The sequence below is a fragment of the Pipistrellus kuhlii genome, unplaced genomic scaffold (assembly GCF_014108245.1).
Source record: "Pipistrellus kuhlii isolate mPipKuh1 unplaced genomic scaffold, mPipKuh1.p scaffold_m20_p_4, whole genome shotgun sequence".
In the NCBI taxonomy this organism is placed as follows: domain Eukaryota; kingdom Metazoa; phylum Chordata; class Mammalia; order Chiroptera; family Vespertilionidae; genus Pipistrellus; species Pipistrellus kuhlii.
This window is the reverse complement of record NW_023425540.1, coordinates 59002416-59021449: the sequence shown is the minus strand read 5'-3', so window position 1 is coordinate 59021449 and position 19034 is coordinate 59002416. Positions and strand designations below refer to the sequence as shown.

General features: G+C 53.1%; 1 protein-coding gene across 2 annotated transcripts in view; it reads left to right on the top strand.

The window, feature by feature from the left end:
* MCC (MCC regulator of WNT signaling pathway) overlaps positions 1 to 19034 on the top strand; it is a 338649-nt gene extending 319615 nt beyond the window's left edge. For both annotated transcript variants that reach the window (XM_036410932.2, XM_036410933.2), the window contains 5 exons: positions 3336 to 3570; positions 5420 to 5626; positions 8738 to 8838; positions 15864 to 15986; positions 17391 to 19034. In XM_036410932.2, coding sequence (XP_036266825.1) covers positions 3336 to 3570; positions 5420 to 5626; positions 8738 to 8838; positions 15864 to 15986; positions 17391 to 17571 — 847 coding nt within the window. In that variant the 3' untranslated portion in view covers positions 17572 to 19034. The remainder of the gene's footprint in view (positions 1 to 3335; positions 3571 to 5419; positions 5627 to 8737; positions 8839 to 15863; positions 15987 to 17390) is intronic.

Here is a 19034-nt window from a genome sequence, read left to right as displayed (position 1 = left end):
TCCCCAAAGAATGGCCCTCCAACTAGTTTCCGTCACCAGTGGGTCTTCCCAGCAAAGGACAGAGGACTTCAGCTCAGATCTCACTCCGCTCTTCCTAGAAGTTCACCTTCCCACACCCCCCACGTCAGAGCAGCTCAGAGGGGACACAGGAGAACCGCACACACGGCTGTCATATGCACCCCACATTCTCAGTTCATCACACAACTGGACTACCTTTATGCTGAACATGGGCTCAGTCACCACAAGCCCTTCTATCTGATCATTTTGTTTGTAAATCTGGCAATTCTGGTTCAGACATCCTCCCATGTCCAGTTTATGGAAGGAAGGAAGAAAAGGGGCTTTCTGGGTTGGGGCTTCATGTGGCTCCGTACATTCCCACTCCCCACCGTAACCACTGGCGTAGAGAAGTCCAATCAGAGGACCCGTCAGCTGCTCCTCAGGGGGTCTTAGGAAAGGAATGCTGAGTACTGGGCCTGCCTGGCAGCACATGACAGCTCCTGATGGCAAGAGGGTCATGCTTTTGGAAAGGAGCAGCAGAGTAGTGACCAGCGAGGAGAGTAAAAAGTGGTAACTCCCAACCAGCGTGGCTCAGTGGTTGAGCGTTGACATGTAAACCAGGAGGTCATGGTTCGATTCGGGGCACAGGTTTGCGGGCTCAATCCCCAGGAGGGGGTGTGCAGGAGGCAACTGATCGATGATTCTCTCTCATCATTGATGCTTTTCTCTCTCCCTCCCTCTCCCTTCTTGAAATCAATAAAAATACATATTTTTTAAAGTGGCAGGTAGCCCATCCATTGACTGTTGGCAGGAACCCAGGAACGCTGCTGTTTGACTCTGGAAAGGAGCCCTGGCCTCATCCCAAAGTGTCATCGTCTTAATGGACAGTAACGAGGTTCTGTTGGTAGCCTGGAGCACTTTGTCAACATTATCACAGCAGAAAGGCAGAGGGACTCAACTGCTGGGAGTGCGGATTCTGAAGCCCACCCTTTCTGTCAAGCATCACAATTTCAGTTCCTTTGATAGAAGCAGAGTCATCTATCTCAATCTGTAAAAGAACGTGTGCCTCAGACAGAATAAGCCTCAGCAGGTCTCTCGCGGAGACTAGAATTGAGTCCCTTTTGTCCCCGTCAGGTGGGGGACCATGGCGAGCCGTGTGAGAATGGGGATCGCAGCCTTGTGGTGAGCCCTGGGCACTGTGGGAGCCAGGGTGCCGCCTGGCTGACCACACGGGGCGTGCCCTGAAACTGAAATGGAGGGCAGTGGAGCTCAGGATGCCCAGCCCTCGCTCGCCCTCTGAGCTCGCCTGGATTAAGATGAAGGCTCCTTGGGGACGAGAATCATGCCCACTGAAAAGTATGAACGGGACTGAAGCAACTCTCCGGTTAGGACAGGCCCGTGCCACCATCAGCAGCAAGCTTCGGGGAATAAGAGCCGGACCAGACCTGGCTGCCATCATCGTCACCCTTACGTGTTTCTGAGAAACATCCAAGTCTCAGAAGAGTTCACTGGAAGCCTTGGGGTCATGCTCGAAAGTGTTTGGAAATCCCCGAGTCCTGCTCAGACCATTCCCCACCATGCTCCTGCTCAGACACCTGCTCACTTATCTGTTAGGTCCTAGGAAAACGAGGTAGACACCTGAAATGCTTTTTTTTCTTTTCTTTAAGACCTAACTTCCTGATTTCAAAATAATTAAATGCTCATTGTAAAAATAACACCAGGGATTACAGCCCTAGGCAGTTTGGCTCAGTGTATAGAGCATCGGCCTGAGGACTCAAGAGTCACGGGTTCAGTTCTGATCAAGGGCACATGCTTGGGTTGCGAACACAGTTTGGATGGTGCTTAGTGCTTTTAGTCCTTTGTGACCAAGAATTGGGGAGAGAGAGAGAGAGAGACACACAGGCAGTTGACAAGGTCCAGCCTTCTCGGAAGACCAGAGCCACTTAGGAGTGGCTGATGTGGCCACACGTCACGTGGGCCAACCCCTTCCTCCAAATGCAGTTTGAGTGTTTAGCAAAACAGAAGGCCAGTCTCGTGGCACTTTCCTTCTGGAAACAAGCTGCTCCTCACGTGGGGCCGGTAAAGTGATAAAACTTCAGGAAAAACACATCCCTGGTGTTCCAGGCAAAGGAGACGCCCTTCTAGCTTTTTGCCAAGACAAGCCGAGGAAGCCCTCCAAAAAATGATTTTTCTTCTTAAAAGCAGGCCAGGGAGTTTAGTCTTGGGCACAAGGATGAGACATGGTGGAGAGGAGCAGAGAGGACCATTGAACTCTACAGTGGCTCGAACCCACCCACACCCACGTCCTGCTTGGCCAGGCAGGCAGAAGGGCCGCGTGCCCAGCCTGGTCCATGCAGGGTCCCCGGCCGCAGGGCACCGGGTGCAGGGCTGGCCACAGGGTGAAGCCAGCCCAACAGGCGCCAGCGGAGCATCACAGGGAGGACACCCCCTCTGGCCTGGCCCAGCTCCTCGCAAACCAAAGCCGCTCCCCATGCTTAGGCGGCTGGGTCTTCATCTCAGCCCTTTCCTCTCGGAGATCACGGACCGCCTCCCGCCCTACAGAGTGATTTATTCCCTCTTAACTACTGAGATCACCCAGCGTTCGGGCGGAGAGTTAATGGATGACTTAACCCCTGCCCAGCGCCGGCAGCCAGCCCTCAGAGACCGGCAGCCTTTGCCTGCAGGAGGCCGGAGGAAAGGCCAGTGGCCTCCCTCCCGCCATCGTCATAATCATATTCCGCGGTGGAGCATTCAGGGCACAAAGCAGGATTGTCATTAACCCCGCCTGGTCTGCTCCCGCTGGCATCCTGGAAGGGAGAGGGGAGAGTCGGAGGGGTGCGGGGCTGGGGCACTTATCTTGAAATTCAACTTTCCCCCGGTAAAAGCCTTGTAAAGCTCCCAGCTTCTGTCAGGCGAGGAAGGGGTTGGGGGGAGAGGAGGGGGGTGTAGGATCTGTGCGAGAGCTCTTCTGTTCTTTTCTCCTTCCCTTCCTCTCTGACAGGAAACCCTTCGCAGAGATGGCAAAACAAAAGCCCTCCCCGCCTGGCTGAGCCCTCTGTTCCATGAAACACTTTTGCTTGTGTGTATCTTGTTGCTTTTGTGGAATTGCTTCCTTAGATTTCACTCCTAGGGCCCGCACTGTTAGGCTAAGGGGTGTGACTATTTCTGTTATTCTTTACATTCATTTCCTAAAAGGTGGTACCAGTTTACTATGCCTTTTCCCCCTGGACTGCCATCTAAATACTGTTGGGGAGACGGGGTGTGGAGAAGAGCGAGGAGAAAGCACCCGGGAGCGGTGACTTGGAAATGCGATGGCTTCTCTTTGTCTGTCTTCTCAGCACGACCAGCTCCACGGCCAGCAGCTGTGACACGGAGTTCACGAAGGAGGACGAGCAGAGGCTGAAGGACTACATCCAGCAGCTCAAGAACGACCGGGCGGCGGTGAAGCTGACCATGCTGGAGCTGGAGAGCATCCACATCGACCCTCTCAGCTACGACGTCAAGCCCCGGGGAGACAGCCAGCGGCTGGACCTGGAGAATGCGGTGCTGATGCAGGAGCTGATGGCCATGAAGGTATGGGGGCGGGGGCGGGTTCGAGAACTCGGCTCCCTTTGACTCCACTGTCATCGGGAGGAGGAGAGAAAGGCCCCTGAGACAGGTCAGCTAAGGAGGCGGAGTCACTGTTCCTGCTCAGAAGCCTCTCCCCAGGGAACTCCAGCACCTCATTGTAGATAAGGGCAGACAACTCCAGCGCCAGGGGCTCTCTCCCTTGGGCCCGCGTGTTCCTGGAGGGGTGAGTTGGTCTCCTGGTTCCCCAGGAGAAGCCACCTCGGACCCCTGCAGGCTGGAGCAGCCTCTGAGGCCAGCGAGCAGGGCAAGGCCATGGGCGGAACTTGGATGGGAGCCGTTTGAACGCTGCTAAGATCACAACACCCAGAGCCAGAGCAATGGCCAGCTTTCCTGCCAAGTCTCTGGAAAAGGAACTTCCTCGTCTCCGATTCTAGGTCGCCCTCTGAGTCCTGGCACGTCAAGTCTCCGTCCTGGCTCTGCCCAGGTCCCGGCCCCATCCGGGCTGAGCCTCTGTTGCCCGCACAGTGGCCGCCTTACCTGTCCCCGCAGGCCTTTCCTCTCCCGCTGCTGGCAACCGCCTTTCCTCCTTCCAAGCAGCCATCACGTGTGTGTGGACCTGACTGTCCGCGTTAGCTCAGTGTGCGGAGCTCCCAGGCCCTTCAGGTCCTGCTGCTTTGGGCAAAAGAAGGGCTCCGTGTGTGAAAACCCTTTGTTCTGGTCTCGTGTCTCATCTTAGGGAAGGTTTGGCATCTCCTCTTGAGTAGTCGCTGAGCACATGGCCTCCTCCATGTCTGATGGCTCGGGTCCTGGGCGTCACACGCTGTGATGGGTGCCCTCTGGTTTCCCCCGGGGCTGGTGTGTCCAGGCAGCACACCAGGCCTGTGGCTTGTCACCTTGGGTGAGGGCAACTCCACGGTGACTCGAGTCAGTGACCATGGCGAATCCCTGACAAGACAGTGACTCAGCCCTGCAAGACGCCCCTTACGTAAGGTCACGGAGGCAGCTGGGAGCCTGGGGTCATGTGATGGTGGGCACGGGCTGGAGCTTCATGGCCAGGAGCCTGGGTTCGGAGCAGATGGCCTGGCTTCGCGCTCTGGCCCACAGTGCACCCCGTGGGGGTCCTCCCTCTACGTGCCTCCTCATCCCATCCGTAAATGGAGAGACTCATACCGTGGTGGGAAGGGTTAAATGACGCCCTTTGAGTGAGCATCTGAACGGTGTTGCGTGCCCACCAAACACGGCTGATTACCATTGTGGCCGGGCTCTTGGTCCCAGCACGGCATTGTCCCCTTTTGGAGTCATGCTTAATTCTCCACAAAAGTTCTACTCAGGGTTCTCTAAGACACTTGGAGAAGTCACTCCTCAGTGAGTCACCTGTAAGGGACGCTGTTTCTGTTGCTTTCCTCTGGGGGCGATACCGTTGCCGGGGGCATTCCCTTCCTGTCTGACTCAGGTCCCGGGCACCAAGGTTGCCCTCAGGGGTGAGCAAATCTGTGGATGGTGCCTCGGTAAAGGGCAGCGCACACCTTAGCCTGTGTGGGCGACCCTCCTGTGTAACCTCTCTGTCCGACGACACTTCGTCTGCCCACACTGGAAGACTGGTCCCCACCCAGGCAGCGGAGCCCTGCGCAGGTGCAGGGGCTGCAGCTTAGAGCGTTTCTCCTCAGGGGGACAGACCTGCCTGCCTGGGTCTTCTGTTCACGCATCTCAATTCTGGCCCACAGGGGGCAGCGCGGGGTTTGTCTGCAGGGCAGCCCTGCCCGCTCTTGTCCCTCAGGGAATAGCTACCGCAGGGCCTTGCCGGTAGCCGCAGACCTCGCTCACCTGCCTCCCCACTCTGTGTCCTCGGCAGGAGGAGATGGCGGAGCTGAAGGCCCAGCTCTACCTGCTGGAGAAGGAGAAGAAGGCCCTGGAGCTGAAGCTGAGCACCCGGGAGGCCCAGGAGCAGGCCTACCTGGTGCACATCGAGCACCTCAAGTCCGAGGTGGAGGAGCACAAGGAGCAGCGCATGCGGTCCCTCAGCTCCACCAGCAGCGGCGGCAAGGACAAGTCCGGCAAGGTAGGGCCCGGGGGCTCGGGCCCCCCAGGCTCAGGCCTCACTTCCCACCCACCTCCCACCACTCACTGCCCACGCACTCTCCTTACTGGCATAGGACCTGCCAGCCATTCTAGCTGCCTAGTGAATGCCAGCTTCTCTTGCCCTCGCTTTGTTTCGGGCCCAAGACTCATGGGCACATGCTGACTGCTGGTCTAAGGAGCAGCGGCTTCTCACAGCCCGCATGTTGGGGGGTTAGAGGGCGGGTCGTGCCCCTGGGACCGAAGCCACTTGCGGATGCCATGAGGCAGTGAACTGCCACCCCCCAACCAGCTAAGACTTCGGAGCGGCTACGCCAAGCGCCACAGCTGCCCTCTGCCCTCCCCTCCCTCCTCGGGAGCCAGGGCATCCATACGTGGCTCCCGCTGGGCCAGCTCTGCCGGGACCCCAGCCGCCTCAGTTATCCATTCGTTTGACAAATTGTGACTTGGTCCTGGCCAGGCGCTGGGGGCAGTTCCAGGTTTATACTCGGGGGGGGGGGGGGGGGGGGGGACGGACGGGACACTGCGGGGCAAATAGAGGATCCTAGCACAGTGACAAGATGTCCGGAGTGCCAGGATCACTCCCACGAGGCCGCAGCCCAGACGCAGCATCGGGTGTGGGGTCGGGACCAGTTTCCTGAGCTGAGACCCTGTGGAGAGTGGGATGGAGAGGGTGGGGGGAGAGCAAGTCCGCTCCAGGCGATGGAATGCCCAGAGGGGAGTGCCCGGAGGGGAGGGGATGGGATGGACACGTTGGCTGCAGACCTGGCCGCTGTGCCCTCCCAGGACAGTGAGGAGTCACTGGAGGGTTTGCTCGGGGGTGACACCCCGTGGGCTTGGGGCAGGTCGCCTTGCTTTGGAGCGCACCCTGCAACCCGCTGCCCCAGCGGGCAGGGCCTGCGGGCAGGGCCTGCGGAACTGTTTTATGGCGCAGTCCCGGCGGGGGCCGGGTTTCCTGTTCCAGGCCTCCCGGTGATCTCTGTGCAGCCCGGGCTATTAGCAGTCACCTGGGGACAGAGCTCAGAGACAGAGCCCAGTTGTGAGCCCTCAGGGTGTGGTGGGAACGGCTCTGGGGTCGGGCCAGAAGCCCTCGGAGCCTTCTCCCTCCTCCCCGGTATTTTGACTCAGGGAAGCACTGTTTTGTGGAATGGCTTCAAAGCACAGAAGTCTCTTTGATGGAAAAGGCCAGATGATGATTTTTATTTTTTATTTTTTTTAACATTAGAGTAAGGAGCCTTAGAAAAGTATCTTGGGTTGTTCAGGTAATGAAATTAAGAGTATAAGCTGATTCTCTTGTCCTTCAAATATTGGAACCATTTACCGTTTCAATAAAACCTCCCTTCTGGGCTGTTCATTTTCCTTGTCGTTGGTGGATGAAGCAGACTTTCCAGTGCTAGGGTTGAGGAACTGTAAGGAGTCAGAGCCAATCTGTTAGGGCCGTGGTCGACAAACCACAGCTCGCGAGCCACATGCGGCTCTTTGGCCCCTTGAGTCTGGCTCTTCCACAAAATACGGCCTGGGCGAGTCTATTTTGAAGAAGTGGTGTTAGAGGAAGTTTAAGTTTTAAAAAATTGGCTCTCCAAAGAAATTTCAATTGTTGTACTGTTGATATTTGGCTCTGTTAACTAATGAGTTTGCCGACCCCTGTTGATAGGGTGTTTGAGCCCTACAGACTCGGCTGCACCTCCTAGCGTGGCCACCGAGGAATGAACGGCAGTGTGAAGGCAGAGGCTGTGGGCGCCAACCGGTGTGGCAGGGTTCTGCTAACACTTCACTTACGGACACTGAAATGTGAATTTCGTACAAATTCTACACATCACAAAATGCTTTCTAAATCTTTTTGCATGATTTTAAAAACAAAACAATTCTTAGCCTGCGGGCCTTATAAAAACAGGTGGCAAGACTGATGTGGGTCCAGGACATGCACTCTCGCTCCATAGGACAGGGGTCCCTGTTTTAAGACTCCCCTCCAACAACAAGCTGGAACCAAGTCTCACCTACGTTGCATCAGGTCTTTCTTTACACTTCCTGTTTCTCTGCAACTATGCCCCCGCGCATGTTCAGGGAGAGGCCTCGGGCGAGACAAAGCTGCCCGGGTCTTTAGGAGGCTTAGGAAATGTTCACATCATCAGGAGCTGATATACAAAAAGGGAGGCTGCTGGGACCTCCCAGCATCCATGGCTGGTGGGGGGGCGGGGGGGCGGGTCGGGATGGGGGGGCTGTGTCTGCAGGACAGTGAGAGGGAGCGGAGAGAGGGAGAGCCGTGCAGGGGGAGAGCCAGGCAGAGGGAGGGGACCCCCTGGATGTGGTGGCATTTCTGTATCCGAGGGCTGAGGGAGACACAGAGCCCTCCCGTTGTCTGGATTTCCAGCACCAAATTCACATCCCACCGCCATGTCTCTGCTTACACTGGGCACACAAGCAGCTGCAGCGCTATGCTTTCCTCTCCAGCCTGGGCTGTGAGGTGCTCAGTAACAGTCTGCTGAGCCAGCCATCAGGGAGTGCCCTCCCAGGCCTCTGTCAGAGCCCGCGGGCCGGTGTGACGCTGCTGGAGGAGCAGTGTGGCTCAGTGTGGGATGTGGGAGTTCGTTTGGCTTGGAGATGCCTGTGACCCGGTCTAATGCTACCACATGGGAGGGTGCCCTCCTCTCTGGGTTTCCGAGGTGACGGCACTGCCCTCGCTGAAGCCCCTCACGGTGGAGAAGACAGGAGAAGTGAGGCTGGGGGAGGATTCTCACCTGCTGCCCCCCACTTGTCTCCCTGAGGAGGAGAGGCTGGCTCAGGGGTGAAGAGCCCTGATCGGCAGCCCCAGTCTGGGTTTGGATCCTCAGTCCTCCCTGTCATGGCTGGAGACTGGGGGCAGTGTGACCTCAGCCATCGTTCCCTCCTGGGTAGCACGGGGATCATGTCAGCACCTACCTCAGGGTCATCATGATGAGTCAGGGAGAGGAGATGCGTGTGGCCACTTAGACCAGCGCCTGGCTCCCAGGGAGCCCACGGGGAGGGGTCGGAGGTCGGAGGTCAGGGCCACCGAGGGCAGAATTGCCGCCTGCCGTTGGCTCCGGGACTAACAGGCACTGCTTGCTGTTCTCAGGAGTGTGCTGACGCTGCCTCCCCCGCTCTCTCCCTGGCCGAGCTCAGGACCACGTACAGCGACAGCGAGCTGGCCGCAGAGTTCGCCAGCGCCATCCGCCGGTAAGCACCTGCCCGGGACCCCCACGAGCAGCTGATTCTGGGAGCACAGCCCTATCCTCTCTCTTGCTGCTCAGGCCAGCATCCGGGCTTAGGAAGGCAGAGCTTCCGCTCCGTCACTGTGGGGTTTGGCTCACAAGCTGAGCTTTATTTCGGGGACGAAGCCTGCCGTCCCTGTAGTGAGGGGCCTCCGTCTGTCCGTCCCTGCCGGTGAGACGGAGAGCCACATGGGCCCCGGCCTCGCAGAGGGGGAGTGGCGGGCGAGCGTGCAGGCTTCGCCTGCGAAGGGAGAGCATCCCGTCCCTGCTTCTCTGTTGTGTTGTTGCCATGGCGGGAACCTTCAGGACGGTGACAGTGGGACGGTGGACATGGGCATGTTGGCCCGTGTGCAGCTTCGGCGGGAATGCTGCCTCCACGTGGCCGCTCCTTCCCATCAGAGGCCCGTTAGGTCAGCGCTGGGCGTCCTGGTGACGACGTCTGTCATCTCCCCAGCGCTGTGCGGTCCTCGCCCAGGAGATGGCTGTGCTGCTGCTAAAGGCTGCTCCGCCTGCTGTGCTGACCGTCTCCTCACAGCACCTTCTCCTGGGAGCTGAGTTCGGGGACTCGCTTGGGGTTGGTTCACAAGCTCACGTCCTTGGGGCCCCAGCAGCTCCTTGGGCGGCACCTCTGACCCCGGTCCCTGCCCCCCACCACCCTGCTGCCAGCACCGCCCTCTGTTCGCCGTCTGCGTGCGGTTTCCTTTTCCGAGGAGAATGCATCTTCCTTGCCTTTTTTCCTATGGATGCTCGTCCTCTCTGGTATACAAAGAACACGCCTTTCTAACATGTTTGGGGATTTTTTAAAAACACATTTCCCATCCTTTCTGGGGTTTGGGGCAACAGGGAGGAACAGCTACAGGGCACAGCCTGCTGTCCCGGCCCAGCGGGCTGCTGTTCACAGCGTGGCCTCCAGGCCGAGAGTGGGCGGCAGGAGGGCTGCCCGTGGGAACTTCATTACCCCCACTCCCCGTGCCTTCCGTCTTTCCTTGCAACGTGCACCAGCCCAGGTTTTATGCTGCCAGTGCCTCTGGCCATGCGGTTCCATTGGAACTGCTTGGCTTGAGGTGGAGAGAGAAGCTTCCCGGGAGAACTCTCTCAGCCCATCGGCAGCTCCCTGTGCCAGCAGCAGGGGGGGCAGACCCGCTGCCTGCTTCCCACGGGGGGCCGTGTGGACATGGTGTCCGTACGCTAAGCCCCTTCATTTCTTACATTTCCCAGACCTCAGGGGCATTTGCGGGCACAGGAGGGTGCAGGTTCTGCTGACACCATACAGACATCGGTCAGCACAACGAACGGGTTTCCAGGAACCAGCCTTAAGCTGGTTAGCATGGATTTCTTCTAATCAGGACCCAGTTAAGATGGAGCCAAGACAGAACCCACAGGGCTACAGGGAAACGAGCAGTAACATGATTATGTGGTAAATGGAGCTCAAAAAGTGGAATAATCATTTCATGAGTTTATGTAACACAGACACCTGAGTGATAACTAAGGCTTGAGGATGTTTTTATTTTTAAAAATCAAGTGGAAACTAACACCCTCTTTGAAGGAATTAAATCACTGAGCTAGTGGTTGAAGTCAGTTGAGGGAAACATTTCTTCCATAAAAAAGGAATCTGTGGGCTCCGGGCATCCAGATTCAAGACATCATCACGCTGTGTGTGAGCATGTTATATGATTCCACTTATTTGTTTCTTCCTCTTGAGTTTGTTTCCAAAATATTAAATAATAGATTACAATGAATAATTTGGAAGCAATGACAAGGGGCTCTGATGTTACGACTCTGAGACATTTGCTTAGGTGGGTGGGCTTCTCGGAGATGACCTTTAAGCTGAGATGAGGAAGAAGAGCAGCTGAATGGAGGAAATACGTTCCAAGCAGAGAGAAACAGCTCAGTGTGTTAGGGATTGACTGCATTCTGGCATGCAAGGGGGAGAGGATGCCAAAACCTGGGTAGGCAGGAGGTAGGGTCATATAGGACCTTATAGATCAAAGACCATAGACTTCATCCCAACTGCAGGCAGAAGGCACGGAAAGGCAGCTGTCATATTAAAAAGTTCTGGGTGCTCTGTGAAAACCAGATCAGAGTGCAAAGGGGCAGCAAGCAACTATTGGTAGGCTCTGTGGTCACTCGGTGAGAAGTGATGGCCCCGGGCCGGCTGTGGCATGAATGGAGTTTTGGTAGGTGGGGTTTACCGTTGAATGGATGAGGAGGTCCGGGCAAAGGGGGGAGCGACAGCTGACTCAAGACAGGTGTCAGCAGGTGGGCGAAGGGTGTTGCCCTTTGCTAGCAAGGGAGCAAGGATGGTTTCCGAGAGCATCTCCGAAGTCCCACCTTAGACATGTTACATTGAAGATGCCTGTGAAGTAGAGATGTCAAAAAGACAAGTCCAGAGATAAAGATGTAGAGGTGTTTGGCATGTTTTTAGAAAAATAAATGGGAATGGGGAGGAGAAACAGTATGCTACAAAATAGGGTCCAAGCCCAAGTCTTCAATACGCTGAGTACTTAGGGTGGGAGCAGAGAGCAAGGAGTCAGTGCAGGAACCTGGGGAACCGCAGCGACACAGGCAAAACCCGGATACTCCGGAGGAAAGCCGTGCTGAGAGTTCAGGACAGTGGAGACTTGGCGTGTGGCAGCGCCAAGATCATCGGTCACCTTGTGAGCAGCTTCGGTGGAGATGGAGCCCTGCTCACGGGTACCAGGAAGGTGAGGAACAGAGGAACTGCCCACGCAGACAATCCGTGACTAACTCCGCGTAATGAGCAACTGCTGAGGAACTGCAGGCCTTGTGGAGGCATGGCTGTGACTCCCTGCGGTCTGCTCTGATTACAGTGACTCGGAGGGGTTCCTGGTGGCTGCAGAGCCACTCACTACCTCATCAAGCCCGGGCTCTGGCCCTGGCCACTCCCCCAGCTGCTCGTTTGGACTTTGTGATTAAAGGAGAGCGGCTGGCTTTTTATTTCAGGGAGAGTGCCACCTCCTCCCTGATTGCTCAGAGCTCCGCTCCCGGCTCCCCTGGCACAATGGCAGAGGCCTGCGTGGCTGGGTCTCCTGCCCAGCTCACTTCCCTGGCAGGTCACCTCGTTTTTCTCCTCACCTGCAAACTGCCACCAGGAGTCTGCCTCGCATGCTCTGTGTATGTGCCACTGCCTAAAATCATGTTTCAACTAAAAAGAGAGAGAAGCACCTCCCTTGCTGTGTGGTTAGAGTAAGATTAATAGGACCTTTTGTGATCAGAAATAACCTTCATTTTTGGTGGAGCGGGAACACCTGTAACTGAAATCCACGTGCATGCTGATGACGTGGTGCGCCTGGTAACAGTGTGGTCCGGGACTGTCTGTACGTGGTGATACAGCATGTGTCCTGCGTGCCTGCACTACTGGGAGTAAGGACGGGTGAGGACGGGATGACACAGTCCTGGGCATTTGAGAAAACGGTTTATGAATGCATTATTATCGAGGGAGCAAATGTGCATGCAGGGTTTAATTTTTACTTTCTCATCTTTGTGGAGTCTTGGAAGTGCTCTTTTGGGGGTTGTTACCTTATCTGGACAAACTCAACAAATTCTTCCTTAGCTGAAGGCCAAGCAGATTCTAACTAGAAACCAGACAGAACTGGACGTGAATGGTTGAGGTTCCAAAGCAACTTGGGACCAGCAAGCTTCTGGCTCCTCCTCGGGTTGTCCTCGAGAATCCGAGGAAGGCCGGACTTCGCGCCATAGCCAGTGTGCCCGTGCGTGTAGTCATGCCTCTAGTCTAGACTGAGTTCCAGGACCACATGCAGCCCATCCACAGGCCCATCCAGTTTCCCAGATGTGCCTGAAAATAAGAATCATCAAGGGCACTTATTAAGCTGCAATTCCTAGATCTCAGCCCAAACCTACTGCATCGGAATCCAGGGACCCGCCCAGTACTGTAAACTGTCAATGGTGCTCTGGAACTTAGTAAGTCACTCCCAGCCACTCTGGACGGGTGTAATTGTGAGTTTTCCAATAGCCACACTAAGAAAATGGTGAAGTTAGCTTTAATAACAGCCCAGCATATCCAAAATACTACCATTTCAACATGTAATCAGTATTTTTTAAATTATTGCAATATTTTAGTCCTTTTTTTCCCCCCGTATTAAATCTTCAAATCCCAGAGTGGATTTTGTATTTTCTGCACATCCCATTTTGGACTCACCACATGTCTGTGGGTCTGGAGCTGTTCTGTCTCAGTAGTTTAGTGTTTGTTTCCGTCCAAATGAGCAGCCACGGGGACAGGACGTTTACTGCAGGCTCCTGCCTCACTCAGAGGAAAACAGAGTAGCCCGCATTTGAGGTTTAAACATGAGGGTGAGCCTCCCTTTGTACCTTTAAATAACCGGCATCCTACTGTCCTGTAGTTCACAGGAGCAGTTCCCTCCCCCCCGAGGCCTAGGGAGCTCTTCTAGGCAGTTCTCAGCTCCTGGCAATGGCTCCCCTCCACCTCACCGTTGGGCAGGCTCTGTGAGGGCCTCGCTGGGTTCTGGTGTCTCAGCGACGTGGGCACCAGGGAAGGAAGCCCTTTGTTTTGTTGGGGGTCCCATATTCTCCCTGTATGCGGGGTGGGGCAAGGATATGAACGGGGGGGAGGGTATTGCTCTTAGCAGATTTTTTTGTTGTGAATTTATTGAGTTCATGGGGACATTTTTAATTGTCATAGTTGTGTGTTTTTTTTTCATTTGCACTATTGCATTGTTAGAATGGAAAGGAAAACAGTAACAAAATGCAGGAGAAATAACACTTTTCTATTTTAAAAAAATTATTTTAATTACTTTAGTCAGAGGGAAATGGGAGGGGGGAGGTCATTTGTGTTCTCCTACCCTTCCTCAGCCTTGCGGGAAGGCTAAGGAGAACAGTAAAGGAGGGAAGGAAGGAGACAGACATCCTTCCTACACACCGGTCACCCTTCTGGTAGGAAATAGTGCCACTCTCAGATTCCTGTAGGAATTGCAACCAATTTTCCTGGTGGCTTCTAGGGCCCGAGAAACACACCTTCCCCAGCAGGTGGGACCCACTTTGCTGCAAGACTCTGCAGGGATCCTTGGTGGTAGGGAGGCCTCTCTGGGGAACAAGGAGGGCCTGGTGGCTAGGCTTTGCTTTGAAAGATCTTTCCCCTTCAACCTCCCTCACAAAGCAGGCTGGAGTTTGGTGTTGCAATTCCTCTGTTAACTGTTTGGGAAGCTTGACTCCCTGAAGGCAGGAACAGATTAGAGAGCCACTGAACCATCTCCTGAGTCCTCCCCCCAGGTTACCTCCCTGCCCCTCCTACAGGAAGCAGAGAGCTCACATATTTGACAAAAGCACGAGTTGTAAAAATTCTAAGCAATGCATGAGTAGACTATGAAAGCCTTCTGTCATCCTTTTTATGTGCATTAACCTTTGCTGAGGGTTATATCAGATTTATATAACCTGATCTATATCAGATTTTTAGTGTTTCTGCAAAAATGGCATCCAATAGAACTCTTCCTTTTTACTTGACAATTTATCAGACACCATGCTAATGCATTTCCATCTGCACTTTTTTAGGTTGCAGAATGGTAGACATACCCTAACCTGGCTACCCACCCCTCCACCCACCCCTCTAAACTGTTATAGCGAACTAGAGGCCCAGTGCATGAATTGGTGCACCAGTGAGGTCTCTTGGCCTCGCCTGTGGGATTGGACCAAAACCGCTCTCCAACATCCCTCAAGGGGTCCCAGATTATGAGGGCACAGGCCAGGCTGAGGGACCCCAACAGTGTACCATCAGGTCCAGGGAGACAGGAGAGGTTGGCCAGCCAAGGAGGGACTGTGGGAGGGCTCAAGGTGTGTCTAGCCTGTCTTGCTCAGTCCCCATCGGCTGGACCCCAGCAGCAAGCTAACCTACCAGTCAGAGCATCTACCCCCTAGTGGTCAGTGCACGTCATAGCAAGTGGTTGAGCAGCCTTAACATATCATTAGCATATTATGCTTTGATTGGCTGAATAGCCAACTAGACACTTAGCATATTAGGCTTTATTATATAGGATGCTTGAGTGAATGCAGCTGTGATCTTGTCTTTCAGCGCCTACACTACCTCTTAAGAAAAAAATCCTAGAAATCAAGTTGCTTAGCCAAGGAATGTGTTCATTTTCCATTTTGCTAGATACTGCCAAGTTGCATTCCAAAATGATTGTGCTAATTCACATTCCTCACACTCGGAGTGATCTTTCTAGGACTTTCTTCCATAAATTCTGGTTTCTTGGTTTGTTCCAGGGAACCAATACCTTTGTTCTGAAGGGGTTTTAACCATTGTCGCTGAGGAACTGCTCACCCTCCCACCCCTCCTGTGGTGCTCAGTCCTGGGGACACATGGGGAACCAAACCAAGTGAGATCCTTGCAATCCCAGGGCCTGCATGTCAGTGGGGAGCCTGAAGTTCAAATAGATGAACCAAGTCATAGCAGATGTGAAGTGTGACACCATGCAAGGACGCTAACAGAGGCAGTTAACTTAAATGGGGAGTCCAATGAAAATGCAAACATAACCTAAATATTTTCAAGGGAAACAAGGACCTTGGAAATGAGAGTAACACTAATTCTACTCCACCTTTTTGTTTTGCAAGGTAGGATCATGATGATTTCAATGAGTCAGGATTTGTCCATGGCAGGCTGCCCAGAGCAGAGGTTTCTGTTCTTGAATCCGAAAGGTTAGGGTTATGCTTAGGACACTTGGAAAAAGAAGAGTGTAGAGACTGGGACAGGGAATTTCTAGATTAGCTCAGTTTCTCCATCTGGAAGGGACTTACCATTAAAGGAAGCAGGCTCACACCGGCCTTCAGGAGTGCAGAGGGAGGTTGGAGGCTGCAGTGAGGGGAAAGGGAACTCTTGCACCCTCTAGTACTATCTTCCTTTTCGTACCACCTGTGGACTTGGCAGGCTAAACACTGCCAGAGTACTAGCCACCTCCATCATCATCTCAAGTTACTCTTGGCATGCTCTCTCCATGACAGAGAAAAGAAGTTGAAGTCCAGAGTTCAGGAGTTGGTGAGTGCCTTGGAAAGACTCACCAAGAGCAGTGAAATCCGCCACCAGCAATCAGCGGAGTTTGTGAATGACCTGAAGAGAGCCAACAGGTAAGCCCCCTTGCTTGTGAACTCACACCAGGGAGAATGGTTCCATAATTACTGGGAGCCACACTTGGGAATGGAAAAGTCCTTCCCTGCCCTCTTAGAGCCTGGTCTTCCCTATGGCACAACGTCCCACTGCCCACAGAAACCTGAGAAATGCTGGGTAAAGACACGGCCTTGAGCCAAGAGTCTGGGACATGCCGCACAGTGTGTGGTCTTTCCCTTCTTACTCCATACAGTAAAGTTCTGGGAAAGCATGCAATTTTTTAAAAACCTATTTGTGTTTATGCCAATGTTTTCCAAACAAAATTGGCCCCAGACCTTTTATTTGAGTAACATTTACTGTCTGGTGGGAACATTTTAGGAAGCGTTGCTCTGAGACAGCAGTCTCAAACTTTTTGGGCTCAGGACCCCTTTATACTCATAAAAAAACTAATGACGTTTTTCATTTTAGAAACAAAAACACAATTTTTTGCAAGTTTTTATTAATTCATTTACTTAAAAATATACATTATTTACCTGTAATACACGCGACCTTTATTTAAACTGTAACTTATTTTACAAAAAATAGAATGGTACTGTTTTACAATTTATACATTGCTAGTAGCTGGTTTAATAGAAGACAGCTAGAACCTCACAACTGCTTCTCCTGGCAACAGTTTGTTTTGAAATAGATCAAGGAAATCAGCCTCCACTGTAGGGAGAAAATACAGGACCTCACACACCTCCCTCCCCAAAAAAGGCTCAGGCGAATCTGAATGCACATGGGGTGCTGCTTTGGAGGCAGAGGGCACCGGGACTTACCTAGCCCTGGGCTTAACCTGCCCTCTCTTCACGGGCTTCCAGCGGGGACAGTTCACAGGGGCCTGTATTTTATTCTTGTCTGGCTGGCGTTAGCTTTCTGGCCTGAGTGCTCTGAATCCCACCAGTCCACAGAATAACAGGAAGTTGTCCAGCCACTCTGCCCTCGTCCCAGGTGAGCTAAGAGGTCTACACTACAGTGAGGCACTCTTTCCTGTAGTGAACACTTGACCGTTTGTTGCAGGGAGCCATGAACAGACAGACAGACACAGTATTTGTATTTAAATGACAGATTTCTGGACTTCAGCTCTCTTTCTGCTTATTTTGGATGTGGCTAGTTTGGATTGTTGGTTTAAATCTTTGTAATGCATTAGTGACAAGCCTCTAGCAGTTGAGCTGAATGCGTCATGGTTAAACCAAGAGATGCATGGCCATGAGCACTGAAATACTAACCACTTGACTTCAGATTCTTACTGAGAGGCTGAGTGACCTGTATTTCGGAGCAGTGCTGACTGGACCTGGCTACCCAGTGGACAAGAGAGTGTGTGTGTCTGTCTCAGTGCTATCTCAGGTGAATCTTCAATCTCATTCCCTTCTGCTCCCACATAGCAACCTGGTGGCTGCCTATGAGAAAGCAAAGAAGAAGCATCAAAACAAACTCAAGAAGCTGGAGTCTCAGATGATGGCCATGGTGGAGAGACATGAGACCCAAGTAAGGATGCTCAAGCAAAGAATAGCTCTGCTAGAGGAGGAGAACTCCAGGCCTCACACCAATGAAACTTCTCTTTAACTACTTGGCACTCGGGCACCAAAGTCCTACCAGTGGAAGCTAAATTATAGCAGGTCACTGGAGAGAGAAAGGCTCCAGGTGACAGAGTACCTGTTGGGAAAATTAAGGAGATTGGCAGGTAGGTCAGCACTAGGACAACAGAGCACCGTGAACTCAGCCCTGGAGGTGAGCATCCCTGGTGACACTGTACAGACCACCCCCCAAGGATCCTGTTCCTCCACTACCGGCCCATGGACCGCATGTAAATACCCGCTGTGCGCGCCACGCTCAGCAGGCCTTGCTGTTGCTTCCGGCACTGGCTTTGTCATGCTCCCACCTTTCCTGCGTCAGTGGTGTCCCAGGCATTTGTCTTATTGGATTTTCCACCCTTTCCTTCGGTTTGGCAGACAGTGACCTCATCTCTGGCATCCTGATTTCTCCTTTCGTTCTCCTCCAGGGGAATGGGGGGGCCTTCATGTCTAGATTTGCTTACTGAAGGCTTTGGTTTTCAACTCTAAGATACAGGTTGCCACTTAGATGCTCTGGGAGGCAGATTAAAGGAAAAAGGCAGATAGCTGTTTCAGTCCCAGATATGAAGTTATAGGTAAAGCAGGCACAGGCTTGTGCCTGAACAATTCTGTATGGAAGAATGAAATTGCCTTCAGCTCTCACTTTGGTATTGCCCCTATCAAGTGGAGCCTTATCAATAGCCAAGGCTTGGCGCTGACAGAATCCTGTTGATATGTGTATTGCAACTAAAATTGCATCTAATTTTTTTCAGAGCAGAGGAACATTTTTAGTACTTTCCACCCACCCCAGAGGACTACATAATTGCTATTTGTATGAATCAAAGTTCATCCACAAATTATATGTAGCTCTGGGCCTGCCTCTAATTTCTGTAAAGGAAGGAGTTTCGCAGGCTGATCCCACCCATTTAAGAGATTTCTACTGACCTGCCAGTTCGACTCTGCTCCCAAGGCTATGAAGGGCAGGGGTGAGGGAATGGTCCTTGAGGCCTCCTTTTCTCCCCGGAGACGTGGTGATGGTTAGCATATGGTGCTTAAACAGGTAAAATCTCAACAAAATGGTGGCAGGGCAGGACCAAAGTACCTGAATTCTTTCAGGAAGGGCTTCCATCTTAAATTCATCATTTCTTTCCTATTGTAACCTTCACCCTTTCACTTACTATAGTTGCCCTACAGAGATTTTATTTTCAAGGACCACTTGCCATTTATTCTATAGTACCTAATGTCCACCCCAATGCCAGTTTTGCTTATGACAGGTAATTACGTCCCCAAGCTAAATGTTTTCAGAGAGCATGAATCCAAGTCCTCAGCCTTCGGCACAATGGACAAGGACACTCTAGCCACAACCTTGGAGGGCAGAGTTTTATCCCAAAAGCAACCAACTTTCTCAGGTAAGCAGTGAGGCTGCCCAATCTAAAAAAAAAAAAAAAAAAAAAGTCAACTGGAATCGGTCTGGAA